At 47.8% G+C, this 17660-nt stretch overlaps 1 protein-coding gene across 2 annotated transcripts in view; it reads left to right on the top strand.

Annotated features, from left to right (window-relative positions):
- The window catches only part of Hdlbp (high density lipoprotein binding protein), a 71804-nt gene that overhangs the window by 44867 nt on the left and 9277 nt on the right, over positions 1 to 17660 (top strand). For both annotated transcript variants that reach the window (XM_004637367.3, XM_023722231.1), the window contains exons 6-20: positions 2331 to 2537; positions 2688 to 2903; positions 3425 to 3631; positions 3791 to 3898; positions 4594 to 4698; positions 5062 to 5140; positions 7084 to 7223; positions 8726 to 8830; positions 9050 to 9163; positions 10311 to 10397; positions 10561 to 10692; positions 13555 to 13773; positions 16430 to 16651; positions 16736 to 16954; positions 17440 to 17578. In XM_004637367.3, coding sequence (XP_004637424.1) covers positions 2331 to 2537; positions 2688 to 2903; positions 3425 to 3631; positions 3791 to 3898; positions 4594 to 4698; positions 5062 to 5140; positions 7084 to 7223; positions 8726 to 8830; positions 9050 to 9163; positions 10311 to 10397; positions 10561 to 10692; positions 13555 to 13773; positions 16430 to 16651; positions 16736 to 16954; positions 17440 to 17578 — 2299 coding nt within the window. The remainder of the gene's footprint in view (positions 1 to 2330; positions 2538 to 2687; positions 2904 to 3424; positions 3632 to 3790; positions 3899 to 4593; positions 4699 to 5061; positions 5141 to 7083; positions 7224 to 8725; positions 8831 to 9049; positions 9164 to 10310; positions 10398 to 10560; positions 10693 to 13554; positions 13774 to 16429; positions 16652 to 16735; positions 16955 to 17439; positions 17579 to 17660) is intronic.

Below are 17660 nucleotides of genomic sequence, written 5' to 3'. Positions count from 1 at the left end.
TGCAGTGTATTATTTGTTGAAACTGTACTTCCGATTTGATTTGAAACTGTCTCATTGCTATCTGTTTATCAATAAAACTTTGAAAAAAAAAATCAGATTAGTCCAGTATTGCACACATGATCCTACTCACTCCCAAAAACCTCATATATGAATGTAGGAGGCTTTGGGGGAATGTCTAGATTTGAGCTCCAATGACAAGCGTTGTGACACATGACTAACCTCACCTACTCAGGAACCTAGAGCAGGAGGAGCACATGTTCAAGTCCAGCCTGGACTTGAATTTGTAAAAACTCTCAAAATAAAAGATACAGTGTTGGGGAGTTAGCTCAGCAGTCTAAGCCCTTGCCTAGTAAGCACAAAGACCCTGGTTTGATCCACGGTACTGCATGCGATGTCGGCCTCTGAAACCAGGTGGTGTGGTGATACATGCCTGTAATGCCAGCGCTGGGGAGGCTGAGACGAGCATCACTACAAGTCAGAGCTGCGTAGCGAGACACTGTCCAATAAATAAAAATAAATTTCATAAGTAATACAAAGGGATAGAGATGTAGCTCCATGGTAGAGCTCTTGGGTAGCATGCGTGAGCCCTTGGGGTCCATCCCCAATACCACAGAAAGAAAAAAACGTGTCTTGTGCACCAGTCAGCAGTGCTTATATAAGAGTTGAGTTTTTGCCAGTCTGAAACATAGCTGGATATACTTTTTAATCTGTATTTGCAATTATTTTCCGTGAAATATCTGTTCTAGTCTACATATTTCTATCATGTTGTGCATCTTCCTAAGTTTTCAAGAGCTCTATTAGTGTTTCTAACAGACATCAGTAATTAAAAACTATAAATACTTTTTATCTGTCAGTTGGTGGGTTTCTTTTCTTTTTCTAAGTACATAATAAAAATGCTCCCAGTAACCCAGATCTGCCAAGGTTTCCAGCCCTGACCCATTGGTCTGTCTCTCTGTGTGCTGTTCTCCCATTTTATTGGTAATGGTTGTAAGTGTTAATGTTTGATACCATTATTGCCACCTCTACCTTCGATCTCCTTTCTTAAGGTTTTTTTGGTCTGTCCTATGCTTGCTTTGCCATGCAAGCTTTATATTTAGCTTTGAGCTCAACACTGTAATAATTTTTTAAAAATTAATCTTGGAACAATTGACGTCTTTATGATTTCAACATTGTTTTATATCTTTTAAGACTTTTTTTTTTTTTTTTTTTCCTGTATTTTAGGGAAGGGTCTACAGTGTGTTCAGGGTCTCACTACTATATCAGACTCATAGTGATCCGCCTGTTTACCGCCTCGGAAAAGCAGGGCCGGGGAGGCAGCTCAATAGAATAAGTGCTTGCCTGGCAAACACAGGGTACTGAGTTCAATCCCCAGTACCAAAAAAAAAAAAAAAAAAAAAAGCTGGGATTATAGGCATGCGCCACCATGCCCAGTCTCAGTTGCTGTCTCAAAGCGCCCTGGGGGCAGGGCCAGCATGGCAGGCCTAGGGATCAAACCTCTGACCCTTGCACTGCTTGCAGGCACTTTAATCTTCTGAGCTGTTTGGCCAGCCCTGAAGAATACTATCTTATAATTAATGTGTTGTGCTTTTTATTGTTTATGCCTCACTATTTTTTGTCTTACTAGAAATCTAGTATGCCTTTATATGGATGCCTATGTGTATAGAATACTAGGGGTTAAACCCAAGCACCTCTACACTGACAGCTAAGTCCCTGGTCTTTTATTACTCATTTTGACAAAGGGTCTTTCTGAATCTCCCAAGCTGGGCTCCAAATTGCAGTCCTCCTGCCTCAGCCTCCCAGAGTGGTACCATCACAGGAGTATACCATCATGCCTAGCTCGTGTGTGTGTGTGTGTGTGTGTCTGTGTCTGTGTCTGTGTGTATCTGTGTGTATGTGAGAGAGAGGGGAGAGAGAGAGAGAGAGTGTGTGTGTGTGTGTGTGTCCAAGGATTATAACTTCTAGCTAGCTATTGTTTGTGTAAGTTTGGGCTGTGAGTCTGTTTTGTTTGTGTTACAAGTAAAAAAAGTAGTAAAAACAAAGAAGCAGCAAAAGTGGTAAAACAGTATCTGCAAGTTTCTGCATGTGCAGTCACTTGTCTCTCACTGTGGCAAGCTTCCTCTCCAGGCATAGGCTCCATTGGGGGTGAGCATGGTGCAGGTACCCTTGAACTGGACTAGTGGGGTCAGACAGTCCCCATAGTCATGACATGCCCTTTCTGCACACACCCTTCCAACAGACAGGATAGGTTTGGTGGCATTCCAATAAGAGAGAATATCATGGGAGAAGTATGCTTTTTCACATATACTAGTTTTTGATTCTCTCTGCTGTAGGCCTCAGCAACCGTTCCCATTCCTAAGGAGCACCATCGCTTTGTTATTGGCAAAAATGGGGAGAAACTGCAAGACTTAGAGCTAAAAACTGCAACCAAAATCCAGATCCCACGCCCAGAAGACCCCAGCAATCAGATCAAGATCACTGGCACCAAAGAAGGCATAGAGAAAGCTCGCCATGAAGTACTCCTCATCTCTGCTGAGCAGGTAAGGCCTCTTGAGTGTCCAGGTCTGTGCCTAGCACCAGCCTCGCTCTGAGGGCCTGGTAGTATAGCCTTCCTGCCACGCATTGCCTCAGGGCCTAGAAAGCCTTGTCTGTCCTCAACTGTTCTTACCATTCCATTCTGTCCTCTGCAGGACAAGCGTGCTGTGGAGAGATTAGAAGTGGAGAAGGCCTTCCATCCCTTCATCGCAGGGCCATACAATAGGCTTGTGGGTGAGATCATGCAGGAGACGGGGACACGCATCAATATCCCTCCACCCAGTGTCAGCCGGACGGAGATCGTCTTCACTGGAGAGAAGGAGCAATTGGCTCAGGCAGTGGCTCGAATCAAGAAGATTTATGAGGAAAAGGTGCGAGGTGTAGGAGGTAGAATCCGTGAGTAGAAAGAAATGATAGGATTTGTGCTTGAGGTGAATGGGTTCAAGTCCTGTGCTGTCACTTTTCCTCTTACCTTGGACACATAGCCTAGTGCAGGATGGCCATGGTTCTAGGCTAGCACTTTCACTGTCCTTTCCGTGTGTGTCCTGTCTGGGGCTTGATTGTATCAGTTTGGCACCTGCCGTGTAGAGTTGTTTCCATCTTTGGTTCAGGCTGTTTGCTCAAGATAGCCACCTCTCAGTTTCAAAACTCATTCCTTAACTTGGAGAAAGGACCTGGTGTTTTCATGTCTTCCAGATGAAAATTACCATTCAGTGTGACCGCACTTGGGGAAGGCCAGTCTTTTAAAAGTACAGTTTCTGGGACGGGGCAGGCACAGCCCCGCTTGGAGACTGGGGTGTATAGTCAGGCCCCTCGGCTGCAGCAGGGTCCTGTCCCAGTGCTCACCTCCTTTGCCTTTCCTGCTGACTGCCCTTACGGTGTTCTTAATTAGAAAAAGAAGACCACGACCATCGCAGTGGAGGTGAAGAAATCGCAGCACAAGTATGTCATTGGCCCGAAGGGCAACTCCCTACAGGAGATCCTCGAAAGAACCGGTGTCTCTGTGGAGATCCCACCCTCAGACAGCACCTCTGAAACTGTGATCCTTCGAGGCGAGCCTGAGAAGTTGGGGCAGGCATTGACAGAAGTCTATGCCAAGGTAGGAACACAAGAGTGACGTTCTCGTGCGTTCCTTACCTGCTGTGTCCTGGGGACCTAGACTGCCAAGTGTTGCCTGGGTGGGGTGAGCAGTCTTCCTTTTTTAAACATTACCCTGAGCAGGTCTATAGACACATGAGCATCTTTTCTGTCTTCCTAGGCTAACAGTTTCACAGTTTCCTCAGTCTCTGCCCCTTCCTGGCTCCACCGTTTCATTATTGGTAAGAAAGGGCAGAACCTGGCCAGAATCACTCAGCAGATGCCAAAGGTGAGGAGGCGCTTGATTCTGTTGCATCTGCCCAACGTTGTTTTGCTGTTGCTGTTTATACTGTTAAATACAGCCTGTTCCAGTGGGTGGTTGCAGGAGGGTGCAGTGTGTTTCAGTGTTAACACGTACATTAATTACTGTCTTAAGAAACACATCACTTAGGCATTAGAGTGTGAGACAAGGAAAATTTGTGTACAAACTGTGTTAAGTATACAAAAGTGAAATAGCAGAGCCCAGGCATCTTGGGTGGGAAAGCCATGGCAGATTCCTGTTCTCGTGTGGGTGAGCAAGTGTCTGCTTTACTGTCGTTTCACTTGCTCAGGCTTCACAGTTTAGTTATTGAACACCAGTGAATGCCCCCCTCCCTGGCCACCCTGCCTTGCCTGTTGTGAACCAGGCAGGACAGCAGCCCGGCCCTGTGTGACTCTTAACACTCCAGGTAGCTGCACTTGTTTTAAAATCTCATCCCTGGCGTCTGTCTCACTTCTTACAACCATCCCTGCCTCTCAGCTGTTCTTGGGCGTAGTGGATGTAACCTCTTCCCCTACCACGTACTCAGGAAGCAGTTTGAGCTACCTACTGCTCTCGGGACAGTGCTTGTGAGCTCCTGGGAAAGCGCTTGCATACAGGCGCAGAGGGCACTGCTGCTGCTCTGCTAATCTTCAGCCGTGCCTCTCCTTTCCTTTTTTTGGCAGGTTCACATCGAATTCACAGAAGGTGAGGACAAGATCACCCTGGAAGGTCCCACAGAGGATGTAAATGTGGCCCAAGAACAGATTGAAAGCATGGTCAAAGACCTGGTGAGCACCCCTTCAGCAGTCTATTTGGTGCTGGCATGAGAGGCTTTGAGCAGCAGGGAGATTGTCCATGGGGGCATGGAGACCAAAGGCAGTCTAGCTGGGTGGTTGCCAGAACCTGAAACAGCCAGGAGCTGGCCAGAGATTTATTCAACTTGCTCTAGGCGAGAGAAAACCTTACTCTGAAAGAAGGGTCTTCCAGGAGTGCCAGAGGAACATGGGCAATAATCCCTGTCTCTGAGTGTTGAGAAAAGGCTAGCGTTGGCATTTTCTGGGATGGAAATCTGGCTCCTTATCTGGATCCTAGTGTGTTCTGGGGCCTGAAGCCTATGTCTCTTGTTGATCTGCCTTGGGTACCTCCTGCAGATTAACCGGATGGACTATGTGGAGATCAACATCGACCACAGGTTCCACAGACACCTCATTGGGAAGAGTGGCGCCAACAGTGAGTAAACTGGGTGGTGCAGGTCCCAGCCCTGCGGTGACCTTGTCATCTCTAAGTGGGAGACCTCAGTGTAGACAGCCAAGCCAGCACTGCTGTCACAGGCATTTCTGATATATAGCCTCCTCCACTTGCTGGAAGAGGCTGCTTTCCTTTCTCAAAAGCTATGACCAGTCTAGCTTGTTGTTTGGCCTATGGGTAAATGGTTAATTTCGAAAATCAACCAGATCACCCCTCCCTGGATGACCTGGGGGCCACCCTGTTTCTCCAGTGTTTGTAGCACTTTGGCCCAAGTCTCAGTCCTGTAAGGGATTCTGTTGAGTGACCAGCCATGTGTCAGCCTAGTCTCAGGGTCTGAATTGTCTACAACTCTCTGGGGTGGAGAAGGAAAGCCTAGGATACTTTGAACACTTGGCTACATCTCTCCTTCACCTGGTTTAACCACATGACTTTGGACCCACTTCGCAGTACTTATGTGTTCTGGAGACTGCAACCTCCCCCCATTTACCTTGAGGTGGGGGTACGAGGACTGACACATCCCTGTTCCTATATCATTCCATCAACAGAGGACCCTCTCTGGGTTTCCTGTCAAGTGATACCCATGCCATTTATTTTTACAAGTAAATAAATATTTAATAATAAATAAAAGTTCGTCTCCTTCACTGTGGTCTACAAACAGTATACTCTGCTTATTGTCAGCCTTGTGCTCTGGGACATTTTCGTGATGGATAGGACTCCCAGGTGCTGCTGGAACTGTATACACCATGAACTGACTTTAGTTGTTGTTTTTTTTTTTTTTTCCCAGAACTGGGGATTGAACTCAGGCCCTTGCACTTACCAGGGAAGCACTTATTCCACTGAGCCATCTCCCCGGCCTCAGTTGTTGTTGTTTTTTTTTTTTTTTTGGTTTTTTTTTTTTTTTTTTTTAATCTTAGCTACCTGTGGTGTTTACTTTAAAAGTATGAAAAAGTACAGTAGAGTAATTTCTGCTTTCTGTTTCCTTTGAATTGCAGAGCCTTTTAGTGTAGCAGAGGCATTAATTTATATCTGTTCTGCTTTCTCCTGATTCAGTTCCTAACTTGCATTTTCTCTCATAATGTAAAATCTGATGCCCTTTGCTATGTGCTGCTCTTCTTGTCCAGTGTCATCCACTTGGAGCAGCTTCCTCTTGGTGCCAGCCCCCAGCACACATTACCTGCCTCATCACCACCCCTGTGTGCAGTTTGGGACATGCACACAGTAGCCAGATGGCCTGCCTCAGCTCCTGGTGCTAAGGCTTCTCCAGAGCTTTAGAGGCTCCTGGTTCTGTCCAAGGAAGGTGGCCGCAGGACTGTTGCAGCCCATTTATTTTGCAGAGACAGCAGGGAGATAGCTCAATGGCATAAGCACCTGCCTGGCAGGTATGAGGTCGCGGGTTTGATATCTGATACCACCCCTTCCCCCCAAAAAAAATATACACACACACACACACACACACTTTTTTTTTTTTTGGTAAAGACGGCAACAGGCTCAGATTGGATCTGGACTGACAGTGATATCTCTGGACTGGATGTTTTTTGTTTTTTTTTATACTGGATAGTAGTGTGGTCTTCACGAGCTTTTAGATGAACAGTGGGGTACTGCCACTGTCTTAATGTATATAATCTTTTTACTTGAAGAATCATCCTTCCCAGACTTGCTTGCACACTAATCACACCTGGGTTGTGTTAAATATTCTGAAGCATAGTCATATACCAAAGACAGGGGACCAGCTTTGTAAACCTTGCAGGTGGTAAATGCCATGACCAACTCTCATTTTAGATGACACAAACTCTGGAGGCTAGACTTTGGGTTCATGGGAATAACTGATTAGGACTTTGGGGACTTGCTCCTGTCCCTCCTGGTTGTAACTCATTGGTGGGCCATTGTAGCTTCTGTGTCTAAGGTATGTTTCCTTTTGTCCCAAGTAAACAGAATCAAAGACCAGTACAAGGTGTCTGTGCGCATCCCCCCTGACAGTGAGAAGAGCAACCTGATCCGCATCGAGGGGGACCCCCAAGGTGTGCAGCAGGCCAAGCGGGAGCTTCTGGAGCTCGCGTCTCGCATGGTGAGCCCAGCAGCATGCAGGACCCACCATGAGGTGCAGGCCCGTCTGTAGGCTGTGCCTGAGAACAGCGCTGTTGGGGGGGTCCTGGAGAAGGGAAGCTCCAGAGTCCTTCACTGAGTTGATTTCCAGGGCCATGTGTCCTTCATCCTTCTCCATTATCAGCATGGCTGGGCTCCTTCAGCCCCTGGGCTGTGCCAGGCAAGGATACGGGCCCCCAGGGATCTAGGATGCGTGGCTGCCCACCCAGGATGTGGCATATTCCTGGACTTCCAAAGGACCTTAGGTGACTCTGAGGTGTGGCCAGACTTGAAGATCACTGGGGTGATTGCTGCCCACTCACAGAAGTGCTTCCCTGCCCTGGCCCACCCTGCACCTGCCTTCTTCCTAACCTAAGTTTTGCTTACATTTGCTGCTACGTATCAGTTGTGTACAGCAGTGATCCTCTGCTTGTCTACACATGGGGTCACTTGGGTGCCGTTGAGAGTCCAGAAAAAAAACAAATGGCACAGTAAATGGAGCAGCTCATCCCAGGGAATCGTGGATACTGTCTCTTCCCAGGGCTCAGGATCTACTTGCATCTAAAGTGTGCTCCCACCGCCTGCCTTGCTGTGGCCTCCCTGCATTCAGCCCCTGGTCCCAGGACTCTGCCCCAGCTCCCTGCCAGGATTCCTTGTCCAGAGTGTCTTCTGCCTGCATAGTCGCTGAATCTTGCTGTCTGATTCCAGTGTGCACTGCCAGAGCTCTTTAAAACATTTGTTAGGGGGCTGGTGAGATGGCTCAGTGGTCTAAAGCACCTACTTAGAACAAGCCTAGCCAAAGCACAGGGACCACGGTTGAATCCCCCAGCCCCACATGCCAGCCAGCCACGCCCCGTGGTGGGCTGAGCTGGACACACACACACACACACACACACACACACACACAAATAAAAATAAATTAAAAAACATTTGTTAGGCTAGTCTTTCCTTCCCAGGATTCCACCTGTGCCTTTCTGTATTTGCCTGACATTTTAAAAGCCCGTATAAGGAGATTGAGAAACCTGTGGGTTTTGTGCATGCTGAGCCATTCTTTCTTAATCACCCCTGCAGGGAGAGTGGTTCAGGAGGGAGTACTCCCTGCTTTGCAGAGTGCTGAACCTCCAAGTAGCAAAGCTGGGCTCACCTCTAGTTTTGTAGAAACAAGTGCCAACTCCACAGTCATCACTGCCCTCATAGCACCTCTGGCTGAAGGGTCCTGTGGTCAGTTCTTCCTTCAGTAAGCTAACACAGCATAACCAGATTGTGACTGCTATTGGAGGGCATGGGCATCCATCATGGGCATTAATGGACTATGGCTCCCAGGGGTGACTTAGGGAGCCACCTGGCTGGATACCACCTTACCTGCTGCTGGTGGCAGCTAGGTTGTATGGTGGTGGTCTTCTGGCTTCCAATGCCTCCTGGTTTGTAAGAGAGATTCTCTAGTCTGTTTATGATAAATGACATCCATCTACTTTATATTTTTAGGAAAACGAGCGTACCAAGGATTTAATCATCGAGCAGAGATTTCATCGCACAATCATCGGGCAGAAAGGTGAACGGATCCGTGAAATTCGTGATAAATTCCCAGAGGTAAAGTTTCCCAAAGGCAATCTTTATATTTTGGTACATACCTTGCAGTAGGCTCAAACACAGGGCCTGCATGCTAGGGAAACACTACTACTGAACTGTACCTCCAGACCCAGAGGCATTCTTTACTACTCTCAGAATAGTCTAATGTGCACTTAATAATTGAGCATTTTGGAGCTCAGTCCTAATAATCAAACTCAGCCTCTTGATGATTTGTTGTAGGTTATCATCAACTTTCCAGACCCAGCACAAAAAAGTGACATTGTCCAACTCAGAGGGCCCAAGAATGAAGTGGAAAAATGCACCAAGTATATGCAGAAGATGGTGGCAGACCTGGTAGGGGACTTTATACACCTTTTTTCTGTGGTAGTGCTGGGATCGTGGGGATGGGGGTCACGTCAGAACTCATTCTGCCTCTTGGAGACCTGCTTTGGAAATCATCTGTTGTCTCAGGTGTGGGAAGAAGGTTGCAGCAGCATCTTTCTCAATAGCTAAATATCCAGACTGGTCATAATTGCTAACCCTTCTGTGTTATGAAATTCAGGTGGGAGAAAATCTCCTTTTTCATGCCCTATATCTATTTCCTTGAAGGGTCTTTAACTTCCTAGGTACAGAAAATGTCCTATGCAGTAAGGAGAGGGAGATTACACAAGATTAATGTGTCATCTTTCTCAAAATCTGAAATGGGAAAAGATATAGAAAGTGTAAAAGAGGGCTTGCTGGAAAGGCTGTGGACCACCATTGTCCATGGTCACTTTAGGGGGCTGCAGTGCGTAGATGCCTTCCCTGGGAGGTGACAGTGAGGGCTTCTTAGCTCCGTGAAGCTGCCACACAGCTGTTGTGATGGATTCCTCTATTGGTCCATATTCCCATTCCTGAGAAAAAATGCCAGATACCCAAATTAGAGGAAGAAGGGTTTATTTTGGTTCACAGTCTTAGAGCCTTCAGTCCATGGTTGGCTGGGTCCTAGGCAAGAGGTGATGAGGCATGTGGGAGCCAGCGCAGAGGAAGGAGCCAGCACAGAGGACTGCATGTAGGCCCCAAGGTCATGACTCAACACACCAGCAGTGTACTTTACTCTAGTGATCTAGATGACTCAGGGCTCATCAGATTAACAGTTGCCATGAACCATCACCATTCCCTAGCAGAGGAGCTGGTGCTGCCTTGATAGGGGGTCTGAGCCCTCCTCAGCCAGAGCATGGTGAAGGGCACCCGGCAGCCAAGACTGCTGCTGACTGTAGAGCATGTACCTAGCACACTACAGGTCCTGCTGCATGCTAGTTTCCATTAAGGAGAGGCCTTTAGTCATGTGACTGTAACATGCCAGGTTTGGTAGTTCTGCACAAGTTATCTCACCTGTCCTTGTGACAAACCTCTGACCGTGAAGAGAAAAGGAGGCTCCTAATCCCTGTTTGTCCATAACTCACATAGAAGGGAAGCTTATTTCCTGCCATGTTACTTATGCTGCCCTTTTGTTCTTAAGGTGGAAAATAGCTACTCGATTTCTGTTCCGATCTTCAAACAGTTCCACAAGAACATCATTGGAAAAGGAGGTGCAAACATTAAGAAGGTGACTGGCTTGTCCCTTGGGCCTTGTTCCTCATGCCCCGTTCCCTTAGCCCTGCACCACCCTGTTACATATAGGAAAAAGAAACTGGGCCCTCCAGCACCATTCTTGGGGCATCCACCACGGGACTCTGCTCAGCTTTTCCTGTTCCTGTCACTTCCTGTAGATCCGTGAAGAAAGCAACACCAAGATTGACCTTCCAGCAGAGAACAGCAACTCTGAGACCATCATCATCACAGGCAAGCGTGCCAACTGTGAGGCTGCGCGGAGTCGGATTCTGTCCATCCAGAAGGACCTGGTAATGGGGGTGTTCTGTGACAGCCTTTCCTGCTTCCTGTGATGGAAACTTCAGCAGGGCCTCCAGGGCAAGCACGTAGGGCCCCCAGGCCCACTCAGCTCGTGAGAACACTGTGCCTAGAACAGGCAGTGCTGACAAATTGGCTGGCAGCTTTGGGGACTTCTCTCTTGATGACTGTGTACTTGACCCAGCAGCCATGGCATCAGGCTCGGGTACTTGCTCTGTTAGGTATTTTCTTTTATTTTTTCACTTGAAAATCACATCTGAAAGTGCTTACTATATTTTTTTCAGTTTTTTTTTTTTTTTTTAAATAACATAAAATAAGCTACACAGGCATACAGTATGCCATTAGGTAATCCTGATGTGTCTACCTGAGGATTCATCCCAGTGAACATGTCCACTGCCCCAGTAAAGCCCTCAGCCCTCTGCATTGCAGCAGCTCCACCCTGCTCTGGCACCTCCATGCAGCCTGCCTCTAGGTGTGGACGAGGCATGTGCATCTAGGTGCTCTGCCCTCTGCGTGGGTCCTCGACATTTCCTGCTACATCCAAGTGGTGTGTGCTTCGTGGCAGAAACGCGTTTCCCTGTGGGTGGATCATCTGTTCTGCTTGGGTGTTAGTGTCTGTACAGTTTCCTCTGATTGGAGGGGTCAAATCCATGAGCTTAAAGCTGATGCCCATATGACCCTTACTGTCCACAGTGCTGCCACCTTCATTCGGGGTGTGTGTAGTCTGTGTCACCATAAAGTGACCTTTTATCTCAAACATTTGTTTTGAGATTTTTTTTCTAACATTAATTTGTTCCTTTTTAACTTTTTATTTAATTGAATTGATCTCTAAATATGAGGTAAAATATGTTATATGCATTTATATTTGTGATTATGTATTTGATATATCACTTATTTACTTTTATTATGTATATTTAACAAATTTGGTTAATTGCATTTGCTTTTTTTTTTGGTGAATTATACATTCCACAGAATTTAGTATTTTAAACATTTTTAAGTGTAATTTAATGTGCGTTAAATACATTGGAAGTCGTGCAACTATCTCTCTCCATTTCCAGAACTTTTTCATTATTTTTTACAAAATTCTGAGCCCATTAACTTCCTTCCCCCTCCCAGCACTAGTCCCTTGGTGGGGCTGTTTTATGTAGTTGGATTTTAATCTGCCCTCTTACTCTGTTTTCCATTTGTCTGATTTTTTTGTTTGTTTGTTTTGAGCATCTTTTTAAAATTTTTTTAAAAATCTTTTTTATTTATTTGCTTGTTAATCTACTTGGTACAGGGTCTTACTATATAGCTTGGACTCGTAGTGTTCCTTCTGTCTTAGCCTCCCCAGCACTGAGATTACAGGCATGTGCCACCATGCCTGGTCTTGGTGGCCAGCTCAGTGCACGCAGGGGGCAGGGCTGGCCCTGGCACAGCATGTAGTACCAGGGATTGAACTTGGGACCTTGCAATTACCAGGCAGGTGCTTAGACCACTGAGCTCTCTCCCCTGAGCATCTCTGTGACCTGTCTCATCTTTACACACACATTAGGCCTAACTCAGTCCCACAGAATCACCATGTGCCTTCACTCCTGGACTTAGCTCAGTGCTCTAGGTCTTACCTTCATCGTGTTACAGGCCCCACAAAACACCGTCGACCTTTGGTTTAAAGTCTAGCTCTTGGGGCCAGCGAGACAGCTCAGCAGTCTTCAAGCACCTGCTTGGACAAGCTTAGGTAGCCCAGCCACAGTTCAATCCCTGGCACATGCTGCGCCAGGCCCCCCCCGAAAAGTCTGGCTCTTTAAAGAGATTGAGTTAATAAAGGCTCCCGGAGTTACTATCCCTGGCTACTTGTTGTATGCCATGTTTCAGCTTTTCTCTGTGAGGGATGCCCTCAGTGGTTTTCAGAGGGATGTGGTTTCTTTTTTTCTCTCTCTTCTAGGTTGGTTTTGCATGGTTTTTACAAGACTTTTATCTTTTTGTTGTTGTCGTTTTGTTTATCATTGTTGTTTCTTAATTCCTCTTAAGTTTTTTTTTTTTTTAATTTTATTTATTTGTGTGTGTGTGTGTGTGTGTGTGTGTGTGTGGCCAGCTCAGCCCACTAGGGGGCGGGGCTGGCTGGCATGTGGTGCTAGGGGATTGAACCGCAGTCCCTGCGCTTTGCTAAGCTTGTTCTAAGTAGGTGCTTTAGACCACTGAGCCATCTCGTCAGCCCCCTCCAAGTGTTCTTAAATGAGCTTATTTGCACTGGACCAGTGTGCTCCTTTAGCACATGAGTTCACATTTGTTAGATTCAGAGGGAGAATTCCCACCAGAGGCTGGCCAGGAAGGCATACAACCCAGCTGCCTACTGAGGCTGCACTGGGCCAGGAGGCCTTGCTGGGCCAAGGCTCAGTGTCAGAGGTGACGTGCAGGGCACGGTCAGCTGTGTCGGGCGGGCTTCGAGTGCTGCGCTGCCTTCCACTCAGGTTCCCTGTCTGTGCTGCTCCCCTTTGGGTCCTGGGCTCTTGCTGTGCCCCTCCCCTCCTGACTGTAGGTCTTTATCTCTGTTTGTCTGTCACCTGTGTCTTGGAAGGCACCCATTCAGGTAAGGGTGAGTTCAGTCTGTGCAGCCTCATCTCGGCTAGAAGCACTGACCAAAGGAGTTGCCCTATAGCTATGTTGGACTCACTTCTGCCATTGCCTGAGGGGCTAGAATCATAGCTCTCCTCCCACACTGTGCCTCCACTGCTGAGGTGTTCCCACCTCAGCACACCTGCACACAGCCCAAGTCCCATTTGGTTAGTGGTCTCCTACCTCAGCCATACTCCCCACTGCCAGCCTTTCCTTGCTGCACCACAGTGACCCTTCCTGCTCCTTGTGTTTGGTTTCAGGCCAACATAGCCGAGGTGGAGGTCTCAATACCGGCCAAGCTGCACAACTCTCTCATTGGCACAAAGGGCCGTCTGATCCGCTCCATCATGGAGGAGTGTGGTGGGGTCCACATCCACTTTCCTGTGGAAGGTTCCGGAAGTGACACCGTTGTCATCAGAGGCCCTTCCTCAGATGTGGAAAAGGCCAGAAAGCAGCTCCTGCACCTGGCTGAGGAGAAGGTGAGCCTTGATCTTGCTGTTGTTGAAAACCCTAGGGGGCCGGGGAGATGGCTCAGTGGGATAAGCGCTTCCCTGGCAAGCGCAAGGGCCTGAGTTCAATCCCTGGTTCCACCAAAAAAAAAAAAAAGAAAACCCTAAGTGTCCTTCTGTCAGGTCCAGAAGCAGCTGTAAGGTACAGCTTTATATTATAGCTCTGGGACTTTGCCACTCAATCCAGATGTCCACATAGTCAGTATGGAAAAGTTACGTGGCATTGTGAAGGGTTTTTTCATGGAAGGATTATTTCAAAGTATAATTTACAATAAAACTCAAAATTAAGGGGCCGGGGAGATGGCTCAATAGAATAAGCATTTCCCTGGCAAGCGCAAGGGCCCTCTGAGTTCAGTCCCCAGTTCTGCAAAAAAAACAAACCTCAAAATTATTTTTATATGGTTCTGAGTTTTGACGGACACTTATGGTTCTACTATATCATTAAAATACAGTGGTACCACCTCTGAATTGCTCTGGTGCATCACCTTTAGCCCTAAATCCAAAGCCATGTATGGATCTGGCTTTGGGCTTTTTTTGCTTCAGCAACGTGTTGGGTTCAAATGCCCTGCAGGACTTCTATAGGTCAACTGGTATAAGTCCTCTGTGTTCCTCTTAAAAGTGGCTGTTTTGGTTGCATATTATTTCCTTTCCTTTGTGCATTTAGGAATCAGCCTGTGAGCTTGTAGAAAACACTCACACTTAGGTCTTGGTTGGGATTAGTGGAATCTGGAAATGGGACTGCTGAGGGTGACAATTTGGCAGTCTCCAGTGTTTTGGGCCTTTCAACCTGCCCTGGTGCTTCACGGGAATTCAGTTTACATCTCTTGTTTGTACTGATGATGTCAGTGGGCTTTCAGCCTAACTGCGGGGCTTAGCCTGTGGAAATGCATCTGAACTTATATATATAGACCTCCTGTAGAAGCTCATCCTTGTACCTTTGTAGATTCCCCTTCTGCACAGAGAAGGTGTTGCCTGCAGGTGGCCTTCCTGCGCTCTTTTGAAAAACTCCCTTCTGTGCCAAGTTGGTGAGAGCTTTGTTGGGGAGTGGATGTTGGATTTTTGTCAAGTGCTTTTCTAGTATCTTCTCATATGGTTATGGGTTTTATTACTGTCATCATTTTGAGGTCTTATTGATGGATGACTTGCATTTCTAAGGTAGACCCTTTGGTTTTGGTGTTATCTTGTACTTTATTGCCAGGCTGAATTTTCTGATTCTTTAGTCTTTAGATACTGTTGTTTGTGACTATCTAAAGAATACAGTGGTAAGGGCTGCCAAATAGTTCAGCGAATTAAAGCGCCTGCAAGCAGGCACAGGGGCTGGGAATTCGATCCCCAGGCCTGCTGTGCTGGCCCCAACTGTGGGGAGCACTGAGACTGCAATTGAGACTGGGAGACAGCAGTTGAGACTGGGCATGGTGGGGCGTGCCTGTAATCCCAGCTCTTGGGAGGCTGTGAATAAGTGGATCACTATAAGTCTGATCTAGTAGTGAGACCCTGAACACCCTGTATACCCTTCCCTAAAATACAAAAAAAAAAGAAAAACAGTGGTACCTTGGTTCAGGGCTTAACCTCGCCACACTTTTGGTTGCAAACCAGATTGGGCCAAATTAAATCAGATTTCCTCATAAGCTCACCATTGAACCTAACCTAGGTATTGAATTTGATTTGGTTCTTGTCCAGTTCAGTTTGTGACCTGAGCCAAGGTACTGCTATAGTAGATTCTTGTGATGTTTGGTGAAACCAGCACTTAAAAGAAAATAAACTTCTACAGGGTGTTGTTATGTCTGACTCTAACTCCAGCCCTCAAGGAGGGTCAAGCAGGTGGATTGCATGTTCAAGCTTAGTCTGGGCCATTTAGGGACTTAGTTAGCCTCTGTCTAAAAATAAAAAGGGCTGAGCACTGGGCATGGTGGCACATGCCTGTAATTCCAGCACTGTTAGGAGGCTGAGCAGGAACTCACTGCAAATTCAAGGCTAGCCTGTACTGCATAGTGAGACCCTGTCTCAAAAGAAGGGAAGTGGGGAGTGTAGCTCCATGCCAGGCTCTGTAATCTATTCCTAGTACCACAGGAAAAAAGCTCTGTCATTTGCCATTCTGTGTGCCAGCCAATCATTTCTTTCTCTCTGCCCTTCCCCTAGTTCTGTGAGCCACTGTCAGGTCTACAGGATGGCAAGAAGTGGCCCTGTGTTCTGAGTGACCACTGTCCCAGATGAGTCTGCCAAAGGCACTGGTGTTGTGCAGAAAGCCACAGTGTCTGGCTCTTGCTGGGCCTGATCCCCTGGTATCATAAATGGAAGTTGTGCTGTGACAGCCTGAGAGCCTTTGGCACACTGTGACCTGGGCTAATGGCTCTCCAAACTATGCAGGGAGCTGCTTCTGTCCTGTACCTCACACCGCACTGAGCGGCAGTAGTACAGGCTTGTGTGCTTAGTCGTGGTAGAGAATGGCTGCAAGTGCGTCTGGTAAGCATTCATCAGCTGGAGGCGAGCCTTAGAATCTCTGTAGCATCGAGTCTCTGGGAACTGTGGGGGCTTGCTCCACACTGTGTCCTCTAGGATGCACACTCTGTACTATGTGGCGCAGGCAGGTGGGGTAGGGCTGACACCCACAGGGTTATTTCTGCAGCAAACCAAGAGTTTCACTGTGGACATCCGAGCCAAGCCAGAGTACCACAAATTCCTTATTGGCAAAGGGGGCGGCAAAATCCGCAAGGTGCGCGACAGCACCGGAGCCCGCATCATCTTCCCAGCCGCAGAGGACAAGGACCAGGACCTGATCACCATCATAGGAAAGGAGGACGCTGTCCGGGAGGCTCAGCGAGAGCTGGAGGCCCTGATCCAGAACCTGGTAGGGAGCAGGGCTTTGGCCATGGGCTCCGTCGGACATCCTTGGCATGGTGGCTCACCCTGTCCTCTTCTCTGAATGCTGCAGGACAATGTAGTCGAAGACTACATGCTGGTAGACCCCAAGCACCACCGCCATTTTGTCATCAGAAGGGGCCAGGTGCTGAGAGAGATTGCCGAGGAGTATGGCGGGGTGATGGTCAGCTTCCCACGCTCGGGCACACAGAGTGACAAGGTCACCCTCAAAGGCGCCAAGGACTGTGTGGAAGCAGCCAAGAAACGCATCCAGGAGATCACTGAGGACCTGGTGAGTTGGGGGCTTAGGGCCAATGATTGTTGCTGGCGACCACTACCAAGCACAGGCTGATGCCCCCTCCTGCCGCACGCCCCAGACTGACAGCAGAAGGCTCCTCTTTTTAGGTGCAGTGGCACATGCCTGAAATCCCAGCTATTTTAGAAGCTGAGACGGCAGAATTGCAAGTTCAAGGCCGGTCTGGGCAACTTAGCAAGACCCTCCCAAAGTAACAAACAGAAAGGCCTAGGGATATAGCTCAGTGGTAGAGTGTCCCTGGATTCCATCCTCACCAGTATCACCACCACCATAAAAAGGGGGTTCCTCTCAGCCAGCATGGCTGTCCTGCCCTTGGTTAACATGGTATGGTGCTTTCTGCCTGTGGGACCTGCTCCAGAGGAGGTCTGTGTTCCCTAAAACAGACGGCCATGCACCAAGGAAAGGTAGGGAAAGGGCTGCACTGTCCGTAGGAATTCAGCCTTTCTTCGTCTTCTCTGCAGGAGGCTCAAGTGACCATGGAGTGTGCTATTCCCCAGAAATTCCATCGATCTGTCATGGGCCCCAAAGGTTCCAGAATACAGCAGATCACCCGGGATTACAGTGTCCAGATCAAGTTCCCAGACAGAGAGGAAACCCCTGGTGAGTGCCACCAGCTGGTCTCCATCTACATCCCAGTGGCCCTCCTGCCCCACTCGCCTGGCACTGGAGTGGTACATGAACA

Source organism: Octodon degus, unplaced genomic scaffold, assembly GCF_000260255.1.
Source record: "Octodon degus isolate 3935 unplaced genomic scaffold, OctDeg1.0 scaffold00089, whole genome shotgun sequence".
Classification (NCBI taxonomy): domain Eukaryota; kingdom Metazoa; phylum Chordata; class Mammalia; order Rodentia; family Octodontidae; genus Octodon; species Octodon degus.
Note: the sequence above shows the minus strand (reverse complement) of the source record. Positions and strands in the feature narration are given on the sequence as shown.